The sequence below is a fragment of the Sarcophilus harrisii genome, chromosome 3 (assembly GCF_902635505.1).
Source record: "Sarcophilus harrisii chromosome 3, mSarHar1.11, whole genome shotgun sequence".
Taxonomy (NCBI): Eukaryota; Metazoa; Chordata; class Mammalia; order Dasyuromorphia; family Dasyuridae; genus Sarcophilus; species Sarcophilus harrisii.
Window position 1 is genome coordinate 432,769,242 of NC_045428.1, and position 18,667 is coordinate 432,787,908.

Genomic DNA, 18,667 nt, shown 5'->3' on the forward strand with positions numbered 1-18,667 from the left:
TTCTTTTAAACTCCAGACAAAAATAGATGGCATCATGGATCACCTGAAGGCCTGATTTTGATTTGATTACATCTTCTGGCATCACAAAGGTTTGAAGATTTTCTTTTTATGAAATACCATATTCTTAAAAAATCTTTAAATAGGCTCAGAATATAACCCCACAATCCACAGTATGCTAATATTGTAATAAATGGGGAAGTATTTGAATCTCACTTGTTTACATTTTTATAAGGCTTCCTATCTAAACTATGAAAATACCCCGGTGTTTTTTCTTTTTTTTCCCCTTTTTTATATGGGAAGAGAATTTCTTCCCCTCCATTTCAGTATCACACAGAAGCCTGAATATCAAACAGAGTGGCAAGACAGAGAAAATGAATCTGCAAATAGCATTCTATTCTAAAAATGATGAATCTCAGATTTGGGAATGTCAAGTACTTTTTTCTTAGACAATAATGCCATAATAAAATAATTACAAAGTACTGGCAGAGCAATGCCACACCCCTTTGATTAAATAGCACTTCACAAAATATTTAGATAAAGCCTGAACAAATCAAATAAACATCAAGGCAGGAAATGCTGCCTGGAATGCTCAATATTGGATGTACCAGGGAGTCTGAAAGCAAGTCTAACTTGAAAATTTGATCAAGCAAAATCTAGTGTAATCCCATTAGAGCCTTTGCACTTAATGAAAGCTATTTAAATCTCTGACATCTTGATTTTATTTTATTTTTTACAACAGATGTAAGGGGGAAGGGGGAGGGAAAGGGAGAGAGAGAGAGAGAGAGAGAGAGAGAGAGAGAGAGAGAGAGAGAGAGAGAGAAATCAAAACTTCCGGGGTTTGCAATCACAGTATCCAAACCTAATTCGGGATTTTATTATCTGAGTTACCCACATTATTGAGCAAACATTACATAGTATGAAAAAGAGATCAGTTTTCTACTACTCACTATTGCTCCAGGATTTCAGTAAATATTTGATACTGATTTCAAAGAAGCCTGAATCCTGCTGGCTAGCCATGTCTGCAGCATACAAAGACGCTTCTATGATTCTGAGCAGCTGAAGTGGCAGGTACTGTGTATGGAGATGTGACTGTCACCAGTTAGTATGATGTAAACTAGAGGTCAGGAGAGGAAACGAAGACTGCAGATCTGCTTCTTCCCTCCTTGGCAGGTAGTCCTCATTAAAAAATAATACTAAGAAAAGGCTAAAAAGCAGGCGATGGTTGGCCTCTGCTCCTCCTTCAGCTCCTGGACTTAGTTTTATTGGGTTTCTGTTTGTCCCTGCAGCCCCTCAAAAGCTGCTGTTGTTTGCATTGCTGGGCTGCCACGGCCCCAAAAGCCTGCTGCCTGTCCACATGCTCCGTTTAAGACAGGTACAGCCCCCAGAGTAGTTGCTATCTGCACAGTATGCAATGTTCTCAAGGAAGGGGGTGGGGGTGGGCAGAAGAGAGGAGGGGAGGGCTCGAGCTAGCTAGGCTTCTCCCAGGATGCAGCCTCCCCCCTGTCCAAACTGCTTTCCTTTAAGAGGCTGGGAGGTTGAGTGACCCAGCTCCAAGCACCTCCTTCCTTCTGCTCACAGTATCAACTTGAAGCTTTCCTGAGAAACGTCTCCTCCCTCTCTGCAGCTGGCGGAATTTCCCAGGTTTCGTAGGTTTCTCTCTCTCCCTCCGCTTCAGAAGATCCTCTCCTGCACATCGCATGCATCCTCTGGTCAGCTACTTCCCTCTCAGCCTGTTTCCAGGCACCACATGCTGAATTATACACAACTGCATCACTCTGCGGTAAAGCAGAAGCTGCGCCCGTGGATCTGGTTGCAGTGACGTTTAAAAAAGCCCCATCTATCCGTCAGCCTAGATGCTGGAGGATAGGTCGCGAGCATTTGCAGATCGGGAACAAGAAGACAATTTTTCCATGAGCTTTCTTTTTCTCTGTTTTTTTTTTAAACCCCTCCTCAACCACAACCAAATGTTCACTTTATGTTACTCTTTTTCCCCTTCCGCCCGCCCGCCCTCCCTTCCTCCACGAAAAGTGATCATTGAAAGAAGCAGCCACACTAACTGCTTGGACACTGGATAAAGCTAGCATTCTCTCTCTCTCTCTCTCTCTCTCTCTCTCTCTCTCTCTCTCTCTCTCTCTCTCTCTCTCTCTCTTTCTCTATCTGTCTCTCATTTCACTGCACGTCACACTACAATGGACCTGACTCACAATCCTTTCATTTCTAATCATCCCAAAGCTCGTTTATTTATGGATTTATTTATTTATTTATGCTGATATTCGAGGGCAAGAAACAAGAGCATCAGTTTTCCTTGCCCTACAATAGCTTTTTGACTTCATGAATTCTTGCTCTCAGGTTTCCTGATTTCAGCTACTTCTGGTTCAAGTTATCATTTCACTTGCCCGAGGGATAAAAAAAAAAAGGGGTACTGTGCTTTAATAATGACTGGCTACATTTGTGTAGACAGGATCTACCCTTCTCCCCCAGCACCCAAAGTTGGATTTTCTATTTTGTCTTGTCGACAAAAAGCTTCCAGTGAAAGAAATCAAAATGTTCTAAAAATGACAAGCATGATTTATTAACATAGCAAAACCCAGGCAAATCCTTGTCTCCAGCAAATAAATATAAAAAATAAAGACCCAGAGGATATGAATTCATACTAGAAAGCAAGGAAAGGTAAAATACACAGTGTACTGTATAAAGCTATATCATTAACTAAGAAGCAATGTGGATAGAAAGCTGGCCTTGGAACTCTGAACCTGACAGACTGGCTGTGTGACCTCTCAGTATCCAGAGAAACTATGCAAGATTCTAAGTTACAAATTAGTTACTGATATACATTGGTGAAGGAAGTTTCTACACCAAATGTTCCCAACACCAATAAAAGCACAAGTCAAGATCACATGTATATGTGTGTGTTTAGTTTTACTCATCTATTTACTTTTGGCTCTAAATTTGTGCTTTCATTGATTTGTAGATTAGGTATGAAAATTTTCCCCCAAAGCAGATCAGCCCCTTAGCCTGTTATGGTCTTAGATAGTGACTTGATGCACTGAGTGATTAAATGACCTACCCAGGATGACACACCAGGACCTGAGGTAAAACTTGAACTCAGGCCTTCTTAATTCTGTTGTAGGTTCCCTATCCACTCTACCAGGGTGCCTTTCATACCTATGTACCAATAACACATATAACAATGTACATATGAAACATACTCACCATCAGAAGGTTGGTTAAGTGTTGTGTTGTGGTTTTTTGCTACAAGAAACTCAGGAAATTAACTGCTGGGGATGGAAGGAGTGTCCATACCATTACAACACAGGAAATACAATGTGGTGGTGTTCAATCATTTTTCAGTTGTGTCTGATTCTTTGTGTTCCCATTTGGGGTTTTCTAGACAAAGATACTGGAGTGGTTTACCATTTCCTTCTCCAACTTATTTTACAAGTAAGGAAACTGAGATAAAAAGGGCTAATGACTTTTCCAGGACCATTCATCCAAATTTGAACTCAGAAAGATGGGTCTTTCTGTGACTCCAGGGTTGACTATAAGTACTTCACCACACAACTACCCTAAATACAATGTAAACATCTATTAATTAGGGAAGTTTTAGGGCTATGTCCTGAAATGCCCTTTATTGATGGGACAATTTTTATTACATTCTTCATTTTATACAAAGCACAAGTCTTGAAAAACAAAACACAAGTCCATTGATGTGTGTATGCACTTTTTTTTTTCATGAAATCTGAAAGATCTGTAACTAGATTGACTTTTGTTTAATCTCAAATACTTCATCAGAGGGCAGATTTATTTTTTCACTGGGCTTTGAATATGAGTTGTTTAGATGAAATGAGGACCTGAAGTTTTTGCATTGTAATACCTCATCTAAGAAAGGGAAGGAAAAATAGACCAGGACATATGCTGAACTTAATGACTGATGGCTCAATAAGAGCTGGCTCAATAAGGACTTCCTCCTTTTCCTTCAGTTTCCAGTGTGAAGAAGATTCATGTCTTAATATAAAGCTGCACCTTAGAAAAATTGATGTTTTGCTTTATCTTCAAATAGATTTTTGAGATTCTATACAAAATTTCTAAAAGTCTACATCTTTTGAACATTAATGGTATATATCCTTGTAGTAATATATAGATAGGAATGGGGAAAGGAATTTTGATTTCTGTGGCATGGGAATCCCCCCTTCCCCCAGATCATGAAACTCCCTTTACCAATGCAGGTTGAAATCTTTGCAATTTGGAGTCTTAAAAAGTTAACCAGGGCACTGGTAGGATAAGTGCCTTGGCCAGGATCTCAAAGCCAGTATACATCAAAGATGGGAATATACATATATGCATGTGTATATGTATGTACAAATATATACTATGTATATAATATAAATGTATACTATTTGTATTATATTCTACTGCGGAGAGTGCAACTCTGCTGGACTGGCTACATTGTTTGAATGCCAAATATATGCTTGCCAAAAATACTATTTTATAGAGAACTCATGCAGGGCAAGTGCTGACATGGTGGTCAGAAAGAGTTATAAGGACACTTTCAAGGTCTCTCTTAAGAACTTGGAATTGATTGCATGACATAGGAGACACTGGCACAGGGTTGCCCATTATGGCATATCTCAGAAGAGAAGGGATGTGCTGTATGAACAAAGCAGAACTGAAACCACTCTAAAGAAATGAGAGATATGAAAATGTGGGGAATCCATCCCAAATATTCATATGCAGTATTTCAGCTTGACCTATGTTAGAATCTTGGGAGTTCCTATTGATCTGATTAGCCACCAACTTGACTCTAACATGGTGATGTCATTTTGACCTTCTTTGAGAAGAAAGGACAAAAGTCATATATTATATATATATATATATATATAAAATATGTCCATATAAATATTATATAAATTATATTAAATTATTAAATTAAATCATTAAAATTATATATCATATAAATATTATAATATTAAATATTATATATCATATATAAATACTATGTATGCATATACAAATATATGTGTAATATATACATATATTAGCATTATATATGTATACATAAATACTATATATGTGTGTGTATATACACACACATATAAGCAAAATATTATTCCTTTGTTCAACCTCATAGAAGATCCTCTTGTTGGCTTTATGAAAAGAAAGATTGCCTCATTTTAAAATTTTAACTGGATTCCATATGAATTACTAACTTGCTGAGAATGCTTCTGCAATTGCATTTGAAGAGCTACAAAACTGTCATAAAAAAAACCCAGAAAGCAAAAACTGAAGAACAATTTAGAAGAAACTTTGCTAATGGCCTTTTCTAGTCTTCTTTGTGAATATATCAGTGCTAGAGACCACAATTCTTTCTCTTGAAACCTGAATTCTTCTTGTGTATATATATATATATATATATATATATATATATATTTTTAACTTGGATGTCTTGGAAAAAGTGTTTGCTATGAAAGGATAGAAAAGGCTTTTTAAAAGGGACTATAAATCAAACACAATGATACCTGCTGTCAACCTGGCTTCAACATTTAGACTTTTATCTGCAGTTTTAGTCATAAAAAAGTAGACTATAGAAGCACCTGGACTTGGGAGCAACCCAACAAGCCCAAAGATTGCTTAGTAATAAAACTGGACTCTATTTCATCTTGTAACTCCAGAAAAGTGATGCAAACTTTCTTGAAATAAACTACTTTTCCATCTGTTACTCCTTTTACTCCTTTTTTGCTGAAGTCTTATTGAACATTTGATGAATGGCAAAAATGACCATTTTTGACATCCCCAAACACAATGGCAAGAGAAGAAGAGCAATGGATTTGCATGAGGAAATGTGATATACTATACATACTCCTAGGTCAGGTAATCAGGGTTAGTATTTTAAAAGCAATAACAAGAACATGGGCCTTGTTTTAAACCAGAAGGAGATACAATTCTTGTAGCTGTCAAATAAGCAAATAAGCAAAAGGTTTACATTTAGATTTAAAAAGAAACCCTGAAGCTTGCAAAGGTTGAGAAGGGCGGAATTGGTAAAGGTCTATGGCATGGAAGTGGTAGAAGTAGAGAGCAAAAAAAGCACCCGATATACTCTATATTTCTCTCTCTCTCTCTCTCTCTCTCTCTCTCTCTCTCTCTCTCTCTCTCTCTATATATATATATATATATATATATATGTATATATCTACTATACTCGAGGTATAGTAAAAGGAAGTAATTTGTTTCCATGAACTCATGATCACAATCAAGAAAATGACCATGCTTGACAACCTTTAAAAAGATAAATTCAGGGTAGGGAAAGACTTTATAAGTAGAACAACACTTTACTGACTTTTTACCCAAACTCTGCCCTGAAGCACAACTGAGTTCCAAGAGACCAATGTGAAAGAAACTGGCAAACTTGCAGGAATTAACTATCCATGTTAATCTGAACCTTCTTAAAGGAAAAATTAGGATGTATGATTTAAAGATAAGGATGCAGGAGATCCTGGGCATGTGATGATATGAGCCAGTACACAGATATGATTAGGGAAAAGTAAGGAAGTCAATCTGTCTGAATTACAGACTGTTAAGAGGGTGAATAATGTACAATAAGGTCAGGTTGTAGAGGACTTAAAAATCTAAACAGTTTTAAATTTTATCCTAAAGGCCATTAGAAGCCACTGGAGTTAACTGATTTGGAGAGTCACAGGAGCAGATCTGCACTTAAGGGAAAATTACTTTGGTGGAAAAGTGGAGGATGGACTAGAGTGTTGAGAGACTTGAAACATTGAAAGAGGCTACTGCAATAATCCGGTTGGGAGGAGATGAGGGTTAAGATGGTAGCTGAGTGAAACAATAATATGAATCAAATGTGAGAGACATTGTAGTGGTAAAAATGTCAAAATCTGACATCTGATTAAATATTAGGAGTGAGCGAGAGCCACATGTCAAGGATAAAGCTAAGCTTGTAAACCTGGAAGACTGGAAAGATGGTGATGTCTTTAACAGAAACACAGAAATCTGGAAGACAAGAGGGAAAAGAGAATGAGTTCACTCTTGATCACATTAAGTTTGAGATGTCTCTGGGCATTCAGTTTGAAATGTATATTAGATAACTGGTGATGAGGGGCTGAAGCTCAGAAGAGAGACTATAGCTGAATACAGCTGAAAACATACATATATAATACACAGATATTTGCACAGATATCTGTGAATCCTCTGCACAAAGATGATAATTAAACCCCATGGGAGCTGATGTGATTATTGTAAAAGGATAAAGGGAGAAAAGAAAAGAATCTAGAGCAGACCCTTGAGACACACTAATAATTAGAAGATGTGATATGGATGAAGATCCAGAAAAGGAGGCTGAGACCAAGCTAGACAGGAGAACCAGAGGAAAATAGTGTCTTGAAAGCTTAGAGATGTCAGAGTATCTAAGAGGAGAGGGTGGTTAACAATGTTTAAAAAAAAAAGTAGTCTCTATTTGATTATTTCCATTTGTATTTATTTGTATTCTCCTTTACCTTCCTATTTCATTTCCTATTTTGAAATGATTTGAAATGATTTAGGCATGTGACTTCCTTTTCTTTCTCACCACTCTTTGTCGCAATCCAAGGCATCTCATCTGAACTATTACAATAGTTTCTTAATTGGACCATTGTTTAGTCTCTTTAAAAAATTCTACATTCAGCCACTATCACAATTTCAATCATGTCACTTTACTCTTCAAATGGTTTTCTAGAACCTACCAAATAAAAATCCAAACTCCAAGAACTGGCATTGAAAGTCCTTTACAATTTGGCAACAACTTAATTTGCCAGTCACTACTCCTTTACAGATACCCTAAGTTCCAAATAAATTTAATGACTCTCCATTTCCTGTGCTTTTTTGTGCTTTTATCTCTCCTTATTCCTCAGAATGGAGAGTTTTCTCTGCTTTATATCTCTACTTGCCAAACTCCCATCAGCTCAAAAGGAACTTCCTTTGGCCTCTGATCTCCGAAGTAAATTGTTTGCTCCTTTTTGAGGAGCCTTTTGTTACATGTAGGTAATACTTGTGAGAAAATATTTTGACAATAATAATAAAGTCTCAAATAAACAAAAATATATTAAATAATATATAAAAATATAAACTATGGTTGAATAAAGGAAATTTTTACTCCTCTGCATATAAATCTTAATATAATAATAATATATTAATTGCTTCTGAACTTTTTTCTTCTGGGTAGATTTTGTTGCTGTTATTTTAATGTAATTATAGTTGACATATATGCTATGTTGATGTTGCTTGATTGTTCTGCAAGATTTTATGACTTCACATGTTTATTCTATTTTATTCTTTATATGTCAAAATAACATTTTACATCATTTTTGCATATATGCTTTGAGAGGCAGCATGGCTTAGTGGAAAAAAGAGCTGGACGTGGAGTCAGAAAGATTTTAGTTATATGAACTTGGTCAAATCATGTAACCTCTCAATGCCCCATGTGACTCTCTAATACTATAAGTTGGACTACAAGTTGCTGAGCTACATTCATAGGGGCATAAATTACCTGGGGAAGGACTTTCCTATTTGACAAGAATTGATTCAATGATAGATTGATTAATGAATCATTGACCAGATCAATGAATAATTGATTCAATGTTATAGTATTTTATAGTATAAAATGTAATATAAAATATTCATATAAATAATATATAACATAAAATAAATATAAAAATGTAATATAGGAGAAACCTGAAAAGTCTTTTGCTCCAGTCCTAGACCTACTCTTTTGAGAAGGCAAACTACCCTTCTTTTGCCTCAGTTTTTACCTATCCTTTAATTGCTGAATGGGCATAGCCTCAGACAAACTGACAACTAGGAAAGACCTTAGCTTAAAAAGCTCAAGGTCTTCCACTACATCCTGGGCCATGGCCAGTTGTCCTGATCTATGTCTTGTCACTGGACCACAAATGATTCTGGAGGAGAGAGGGAGGCTGATGATTTTGCACAGCCCTGTATTACCTAACTCCAATTTTCTTGCAAGTCAAGACTTCACCCTCCTGATGACATTGGTCTTCTTCAAGAATGAAGGATAAACCACAAACAACAATTTTACAGATGAAGAAACTAAGGCCTAAAAAGGTTAGGTCAGTTACCTCAGATCAATACAAATAGTAAATCTGAGAACTAGGATTTAATTTAACGCAGGTCCAGTGATTGCAGGTTTGGATGATTTCTAACTTGACTATAAGATTCCATCTATGTAGAACATGGCATCTGCTTCAGTTTCCTGACCAAAAAAAAAGTTTGTATATACATGTGTGTAATAGTGTTTGAACAATTCATGTAAAGCAGAGTTGGGGAATATCCAGTTCATGGACCACATAAGGCCCAAGAAATCATTTGCTAAGGCAAAGAGCTGAAAACTATGTACAACAACCTTCCACTGCTTTAAGTTGATCATTTTGTATGGCCCAAGAATGATATTACAAATGTCCAAATGGCCCTTGGCAGAGAAAAGGTTCCCTACTGCTGTTGTAGAGGATATAAGCAGGGATTGTATAGTATTTTCTATCTGTGGAGGTATTTAAAGACTTGGGAAACAAGGGAATCTTTTATTGTAGGGGAAGGAGGCTTGAAACATAGTTGACTAGGAGATTCATATTTGATCATTAAGTTGGAGAATAATTATGAATATTATATCAATAATGTTCTAGGACATGTTTTAATAAGAAGGCTTTCCAAACTACATCAAATAGAGAAAGGGTTGATTTAGAAAGATAGCAGCCAAAATGAGTGATGACAAAGCATATTGGTGAGGGGTGGATTTAGTAGGGTTTGTTATTGTTGCTGTAGAATCGGGGGTATTTTAGAAAGAACTTAGAGAACAATGTGTCCAGATAAATCAAAAACTGCTTTTTTGATCTATTTTAAAAACACAATGTGTGCTGCTCTGGTCCATTATGAGAAATATACAGAAAAAATAAAATAGCACCAGATATCATTTATTTCGGAGAATTCAAACATGAAACACAGGAATCCTGGCATTCCTTCCTCCCTTCCCCCCTCTCCTTTCTTTCCACTTTCTAAAAAAGTCAACTCACAAGCAATCATATTTATGAAAACAGATTCCTGAGAGCTTTGGAAATGTTTTCATGACAAATTTTTGCAAATACAAATAATTTATTGCTTCACATACTTTTTTCGTATATGTTTTGGTTCAAATGCAGATGCTTCCAGACACTAGAACTAGGTATTTCTGCTGATCACAGAGATTATCTGAATGCAAAGGCCAGGGGCAAATTCTGACGAGTACAAGCTGGATGTGGGGTGGGAGGGTGGGAGAATAAGGAGAATCCATTCTAAAGTTATAACAATTATGGTCTTGGAGACAAGAAGTCTCAGGTCAAAGACATATTTTTTGATATATCTGGTTGTATGAGACATGCAGCAGAAAAGTTCCATTCACTGATCTTACTACTAGGGTTATCCCCCAGAGGAGTTTAAAAAAAGAAAGGCTTTGATTCCAATAGACTTGTGCTGGAGAGAGCCATCTGCATCCAAGAAAGAGGACGGTGTGGATCACAACATAGTATTTTCACCTTTTTTTTTGTTGTTGTTTGCTTGCTTTTTTGTTTTCTTCTCATTTTTTCCCCTTTTTGATCTGTTTTTTCTTGTGCAGCATGATAATTGTAGAACTATGTATAGAAGAATTATATATGTTTAACATATATTGGATTATTTGCTGTTTGGGGGAGGGAGTGGGGGAAGGGAGGGAGAAAATTTGGAACACAAGGTTTTGCAAGGACGAATGTTGAAAATTATCTTTGCATGTATTTTGAAAATAAGAAGCTATTATTAAAAAAAAAAGAAAAGCTTCATACACAGAGCAGGTACTGGGGAATAGTGGAACAAATTGTGATATGTGGATACAGTGGAATATTACTGTACCTTAAGAAATGATTAATATGAAGAATTCCAGAAAGTTATAAGACAACATAAAGTGATGAAACATGAAGTAATAGAAAATGAAATTAGGAAAACAAGGATCGCAATAATGTGAATTAAGGGATCATTAAAAGGAAGGAAAGCACTGAATAATGATGATTAATATATGTGTACCAGAGAACACATCTCCCTCCTCCCAATAGAAAAGTGGAGGACTAGGGATACAGAATAGTACATACATTTCCAGACAAGGTTGCTATGACCATTGATTTTATTTGTTTTCTCTATGTTACAAGATAGTGTTTAGTGTGGGGGAAGGTACAGAGTGAGATATTTTATCAGTAAAAATGTATTAAGCACCTACTTAATAGGCCAAGTACAATGCTACGTACTTGTTGTTTGATTGTTTTTCAGTGTTATTTGACACTTTGAGACTCTATTTGAAGTTTTCTTACTAAAAATATTAAAGTGTTTTGCCATTTCCTTCTCCAGCTCATTTACAGATGAGTAACTGAGGCAAATAGGGTTAAATGACTAGACCAAGGTCACACAGCTAGTAAATGTCTGAGACCAGATTTGAACTTAAGATGACCTTGACCCCAAGCCCAGCAATCTATCCATTGAGATATCTAGCTGCTAATTCTAAGCACAATGGATGAAAAAAAAGGGGCAAAAAGTAATTCCTGTTTTCAAGGAGATTATAATCTAATGGGAAAGACAACAAGTAAAAAATATGTACAAATCATATACAAGATTAATAGGAAATAATTAGCAAAGGAAGGCAATAGAATTAAAAAGGGTAGGAAGGGCTTCCTGTGGAAGAAGAGATTTTAGTTAGAATTTTTAAAAAAAGCAAAGAAGGCAGTATTCAGAAATAACAGTAACATTAAAATAAAAGAAAATAATATAACTTTTATTTATTTTAAAATAATATTTAAATTCCAGCATTAATATTTTATTTTTAAAATAAATTTTCAGTATTTGTAAAATATGACCACTGTACGGCACAGATATTAATTACAAGAAACTGTAATATAATGCTATGATATTCTTACACTATCACCAAAAAAATAAAATCTAAGTCTAGGTTTGCAACTCCACATGACACTGAATTATATTCTGGTTAAGGACTGCATAAACCTCAGGAGCTCAGAATATAATATAGGTAGATATATGGCCATGGGCACAGTCAATTAAATAAACATTTACAAACTGCCATCTCTATCAGAGCATTGTGTTAGGCCCTGGATAAGTGGGAAGCTCAGCAAAGCTGCATTAATTTGACTAAATAGTAAAATCTTTATCTAAGTTCAAGTTAGGGTGGGGGTTCACTGAAATTATATTAAAAGCAAACATATAGTGTTTTAGGTTTGCAAAGAACCATATAGATATATAGATATATGTATATATATATATATATGTACATATATTACATCACACATATATACATTTCCTCCTTATAACAACTAGGTAAAGTAGATGCTATCATTATTTTTGTTTTAGAAATAAAATTACTGAGGTTGAGAAAGGTTCAGTGGTTTTTCCACAGGGACATGGCCAATAAATGTCAGAATTTTTTCTCACTCCAATTTCAGTGCTCTTTCCAAGTAGGCTGCCTCTCTATCCAGCACTCAAGTAATAATTCCATATGTAAAAGTAAATTGCCCTGGGCTTGAGGGACTCACAATTTTTCCCTTTAACATGTCCACATAATTTAGTTAGATATTGAAATGTAAATTTCTATAACTAGTAAGGTTGGAGAGAGAAAACACTTCTCAGAGCTGGCACTTAGCCTTCTACATCCGAAGCAAGGTTTAAAAATGGCATCTCCCTGCATTTGAAAATTTTCCCTTGCTCTTATTTTACTGTCCACCAGAGAGACTTGTGTAACACTTGTAACCTAACTCCTCACAAAATGCTTGCATATTGTGGAATGTGGAATGTTCTGACATTAAAAATGCACACATTTATTTAAAAAATATTAAATTACCCTATGTTACCTTCTCTTCCTACCAACACTACATAGAAGGTAGTGGTTGCTGTTCAGTCGTTTCAATCACTTCTGACGCTCTGTGATCCCATTTAGGTTTTCTTGGCTAAGATACTGGAGCAGTTCACCATTTCCTTCTCCAGCTCATTTTATAAATGAGGAAACTGAGGCAAATAAAGTTAAATGAATTATCACACAGGTACTAAGTGTCTGTGGTCAGATTTGACTTTAGGTCTTCCTTACTCTAGTACTGTACCACCTAACTGCCTAGAATTGGTCCTGTTTATTGATTTTAGGCCTGTCATTTGATTTAAGTTAAATAATTGATTTGAAGTGTTTTCTCATGGATGGGATTCTCTATACACTTCCCAGTTCCCTATAGATTCCCCTGTATCAGGAATTAAGATTCTGTCATTTTCCATCTTGTTCTACAAAGAACATTGGATTTGGAATTGGATTCAAACACTAGCTATTTACTACCTGAACAGAGCAAGTCATTTAGCTTGCTAGACATCCATGCTCACATCTATAAAATGAAAGGTTTGGCCTAGATAACCTCTGAGCTCCCTTTAAACTAGAATTCTATGACCCTTTGATCTATGATCTTTGGACTATGCCAAATATGTAACTTTGGCTAAATCTGCTAATTAATCAGGATACCACTCAGCACCAGATTATTTTGTCATCTAGGGATATAATCAAGCTTTGGTTATGCTAGAGAAGAATGGCACAGAAAATCTGAAATAGTAGATGGCTTTCAGATGCACCATATAATGCCTTAGCAACAAATTAACTTTTCCAATTATGTTTTAACAAGGCCAATATTAGAAATAAATCACATTCCTTAGGCACTCTGGCTGGTTATTGAGAGATAACTGACTTGGAAGAAAACAAATCAACATAATAAAATATTGGGATAATAAAAAGAGAGAGCTTATTTTGTGAAAATTAATGAGGTATGTATTAAATTGTTTTGCTTTGCTTAAAGGACCTATGTGTAAAATTTAGGTCATAAGTGAAGATATTTCTAAATCTGCAAAACTACTGATGGATAAAAATGATTACAAACTATGTTCTCCTTGCAAAAATTTTAAGTAATGCATTTTGAGAACTAAAGAACTACTAAAATAGATAACTCAATAAAAATAACTAATAGCATTTATATGACTTCAAAATTTATATAGTATTTTACATGTGCTATTTTTATTCTCATAAAATCCTTTTGAAGTTGGGACAATTATTATTCATATTTAACATATAAGGAAACTGAGGTTGAGAGAGGTTAAGTGGTTTTCCTGGGGTTACATAACTAATAATTAAGTATTTAAGATAGAACTCAAGTTTTCCTGAGTCTAAGTCTAATGCTCTACAATTCCATGGAGCTAATTTGGACTTACGAAGAAAGAAAGAAAAAAAGACAAATTACCAACACAAAAAATGTGGAGAATTCACAGTGACTAAAATGACAACTATAAAAATATGCCAATAAAATTAAAAGTTTAAATGAATGAATAAAAATTACAAAATACCTAGATTAAAAAAATAATAAATAGAAAATCTAAACAAACCAATCTCAGAAAGAAAAAAAAATGTGTTACAGGTAAACTTTCCAAATAAAAAAGAAAAAGAAAACATCTTTTTTTAGCTGAATTTCCAAGTATCAAAACTCTAAACAAGTAATTCTTATGTCACATAAACCATTCACAAGAATAGAAAAAAGAAACACGTTATCAAACTTCTTTCTATGAGTCACATATGGTTCCAGTACCCAGCCAAGGAGAGAAAGCAAAGAGAAAAAATTATGGACTCATATTTCCAATGAATATTGACACAAATATATTACATAAAATATTAGCAAAGAGACTATAACAATATATTAAAAATTATTCACTCTGACCAGATAAGATTTATACCATGAAAGCAAAGATGATACAAAATTTCAAAATATATAAATGTAACAAATTAACTCAATCCTACAAACATTTTTAAATGCAAGGCAATAACAAAAATAACTATTTCATGATTATATCAATAAAAGCAAATAAAACAAGCCTTCAACAAAATACAGTACTAATTTGTGTTCAAAAACACTGAAAAGCACAATGAGATTTTTCCCTCATGTAACTAAAAAGTTTTATTTAAAACCCTAAAACTATCATTATTTATAAAAGAAAAACAATGGAAGCTCCTAGTGCTATAGGACACTGAATTTGGAACAATCAGACCTGTGTTGGAATCCTAGTTCTCCTAATTGAGTACTTGTTAATCCTGGACAAGTCATAAGCTCCCTGGCTCTGTTTGTTCATGTGTAAAATGACAAGAATTGGACCACATGTTCTCTAAGGTGCAGTCTTTCTGTGAAATTTTTAAATCTATGATCTCATGATCTAATAAGTCAAGGGTAAAGCAAGCATGGTACATGGTCTCTATTATTTGATGTAGTTTTAGAAATGCAAGATGCATTAAGAAAATGCAAAGAAATTGCGGAAATAAACATAAGTAAAGAGAAAACAAAATGTTTTTATTTTATGGTAAAAAAGAGGATACTATCTAAATTAAAGATTTAGTGTTATACCAATAAAATTATCAAAGGGAAACTTTATAGAATATCTAAAGAAAAAAATCATTTGGAGAAACAAAGGACTAAAAATCAAGGGATATAATAAAAATAAGGGAAAGGGAGCTAATAGGAGACATTACTTGATAATAACTTCTAAGAAACCTGGAAAGCAGTTTAGTGAAAAAAGACTTAAATCAGCATCTTACACAATCGAAAAAATTTCAAGTAGAAAAATAATCTAAATAAAAACAAATTTACATCATGAAAATTAGATGAGAATGGAAGCTTAAATCTTTCATAATTATGGAAATCACTTTTGTACAAACAAAACCAATGCAACTGGAATCAAAAGAAAAGATATAGCTTAAGGGGGAAAAAAATGAAGTATCTTTGAAAAAAAATTGTCATCCAAAACCTAATGGAAATTGAAAGAAATTTATAAGAGCCTTATGAATCAAAAAAGTGATCAAAAGACATGAATGGTTTTAAAAGGCAGAAGTACAATCACCGACAAGCTAAAAATGTTGAAAGTTATTAAACAGAGAAATGCAAATTAAAATTATCCTGAGGTAACACATCATACTCATCAAACTAGTAAGACTGCTTTAAAAAAAAAAAAAAGGATGGTGGGAGAGAGGAAACTTGTTAGAAGAACCATGGGATATTCAAGAGTTCTGAAAAATAATTTTGAATTATGTAAGAAAAACTATTAAACGTTATATTTTTTGATCCAGAGACCCCATTACTAGGACTATATTGCAAGAAAATCATTGACAAAAATAAAAGACCCATACGTAGAGAAGTGTTAGTAGCAGCATACAAAAAGATGGTAACAAAATAGGGATCCAATCATTGGGAAATGATTGAACAAAATGTGCTTTATGAATATAATGAAATAGTACTGAAAGGAATAATGAATGTGAATAATTCAGGGAAACATGGAAAGACTTAGGAAATGATGTAAAGTGAAAAGAGCAGAGTCAAAAGAACTCATGATACTCATCACTACAAGATGGAAAAAATCAAATTGGAGAAGCTACACAACTGATCAATTACAATGATCAACATTAGTTCTACATTATCAAAATTAAAGAATAACTCCTTCTCTCCATTAATAGTGGATAATCTTTCCTACTCCTATCCCCCAGAAACATACTTCATAAAGATTTTGTTTTGGGGGAAATATAAACAATAAAATGCAACATTTTTAAAAAGCTTATAAAAGCATATATTTTGAGCTTAAAAAGCCTCTGAGGTCATCTATTCCAAAACCCTCATTTTACAAATGAAGAAATTGAGTCCCAGAGGGGGTTGCGTCTTTGCCCTCCCTACTTAAGTAATAAGCTGAAGGACTGGCTTTTGAACCCAGGTCTTCTAACTCCAAATGCAACACTACTTCTATGGTACTAAATGTATGATTACTTTATTATGAATTATTTTGTTCATTCCATTATTACTTTGAAAAGATGAGGCATCTGCTCTACTGAGCATCACTGATTTCATCATGAAAAACTTTTAAATGCCCATCTGTTCACTGCTGTACTGTGCTACATGATTTATGATATACCAGTCCTTGACCTTTAGAAGATAACAATTTAAGAAGGGAGACAAGAGGAATGTAAGCACTTATCTTAAACACATACATACACCCAAGTCAGTACAAACATGAAAAAAAATTTTCTATTAAATGAGGATTATTTATATTAATGCTATTTCTTAGTTATATAGTGTAACAGTGGGAAAGGAAGGAAGGCTCTACTCTCAATGTTAAATTTAAGCCCTTAAGAACTTGGTTTATCTGTAAAACAGGGTGGATGACTGAAAAAAAGAGGCTTGCTATTTAGTGAGAGTGAACAGTTCAAATGATGTATTATAGGATTCTTATAAGATGTTAAAATGTCTAGAGGGAGGTGCCTAGTGCATTAAATAGATATAACTTATGAGAAGACAGATCTATGCACAGGCTGTGGCCAGCAACATTTAGGGGAGCGCCCACATCAAAGTTATTAGGGAGCCACTGAAATACTGATATGTTCCTAACTCAAAAGCTCAAAAGGATTTTGTAGAATGATGAAAGAAGACAAAGGTGGAAATGTGTAGAGGTGGAGAGGGGGGATGGAGAGGTAGGTGCTACTTTCAAAAATGTTGCATACCTGAAATTCTTTACCATAATATTCCTTGTTCCTCTTTCTCTCTCTCCCTCAGTCCTGTTTGTCTGTCCTGTTATCTGCCCTTTTCCGTCCCTCTATCCCTCCCTCCCTCCTCCCCCCTCTCATCTTATGTCTCTATCCCTCCCTTTCTTGCAAGACTATCTTTTCAGAATGTTTTACATGAATTAAAGATATTTGAAAAAATTAAAAGAAGAAAGTTAAGAAGCTGTTTGTTTACCCAACACTAGTTACCCACAATCCTTGTATGGAATGTTCCAAGTCAAGCATGTACCATATAAGTTGGCAATATTTCTATACAAAGAAAACACTGTCTAGACTTGAAGAAAAAAAAATCTAAAAATCTCAGGGTGTGTTAGAGCAATATGTGATGTGTGTGTGTATTTTTTTACTCTTTAACTACTCCAAAGTGATAAAAGACAAACTGGATCTTTCAAATTCTAAATGAAATGGAGATTATGTTGTCCCACAAAAAAAAAAAAATGATCAACACTGAATACCAGCTTCCCAACTCATCAAGTAATCTCGTCTTCAAATTTTCATTTATTTGTGTGCCACCCATCTCAAGACTAGCCATATTTTCTTTCCCCTACATTCTGAGGTCACAGAAAGTATTGCATCTCCATCTAGTGGTGAAGCTACTTTCAAAGGCCATCAGTGAATTAAAAATGTCTGATTGCCAGTTTTCAAGTTATACCATAATCTCGAGAAACTCATGACTAGTCTTAAATTGGAGATATGTAGCTTAGTTTAGAAAAATCACAGCGACTTTTCTTCAAATCATATTTCTTTAACATCTTAGAGAAGAAAGAAATATGGACTTTAGTTCTGGCAGCAGTCATTTGACCTCTCTGGAACTGGAAGTTTCTTTCTTACTTTTTTTAAAAGTATATTTTTAATTATTTCATTAAATATTTCCCAATTACATGTAAATCTTGTAAATATTTAGTTTTTTAAAATTTCAAATTCTCTTTTTTCCTACCCCTCCCCCACCCATTGAAAAGGCAAGCAATGTATTGATTATAGTTGTGA

The 18,667-nt window shown here is 34.5% G+C and overlaps 1 protein-coding gene across 7 annotated transcripts in view; it reads right to left on the reverse strand.

Moving 5' to 3' along the window:
* Nucleotides 1–18,667, reverse strand: part of FRY (FRY microtubule binding protein) — a 470,054-nt gene that overhangs the window by 286,270 nt on the left and 165,117 nt on the right. Inside the window, exon 1 of one of the 7 annotated variants that reach the window (XM_031960732.1) lies at nucleotides 948–1,960. The exons of 5 other annotated variants lie outside the window; for them this stretch is intronic. In XM_031960732.1, coding sequence (XP_031816592.1) covers nucleotides 948–1,017 — 70 coding nt within the window. In that variant the 5' untranslated portion in view covers nucleotides 1,018–1,960. Of the gene's footprint in view, nucleotides 1–947; nucleotides 1,961–18,667 lie in introns of those variants that run through there. One more of the 7 variants, XM_031960733.1, reaches the window with a different exon arrangement.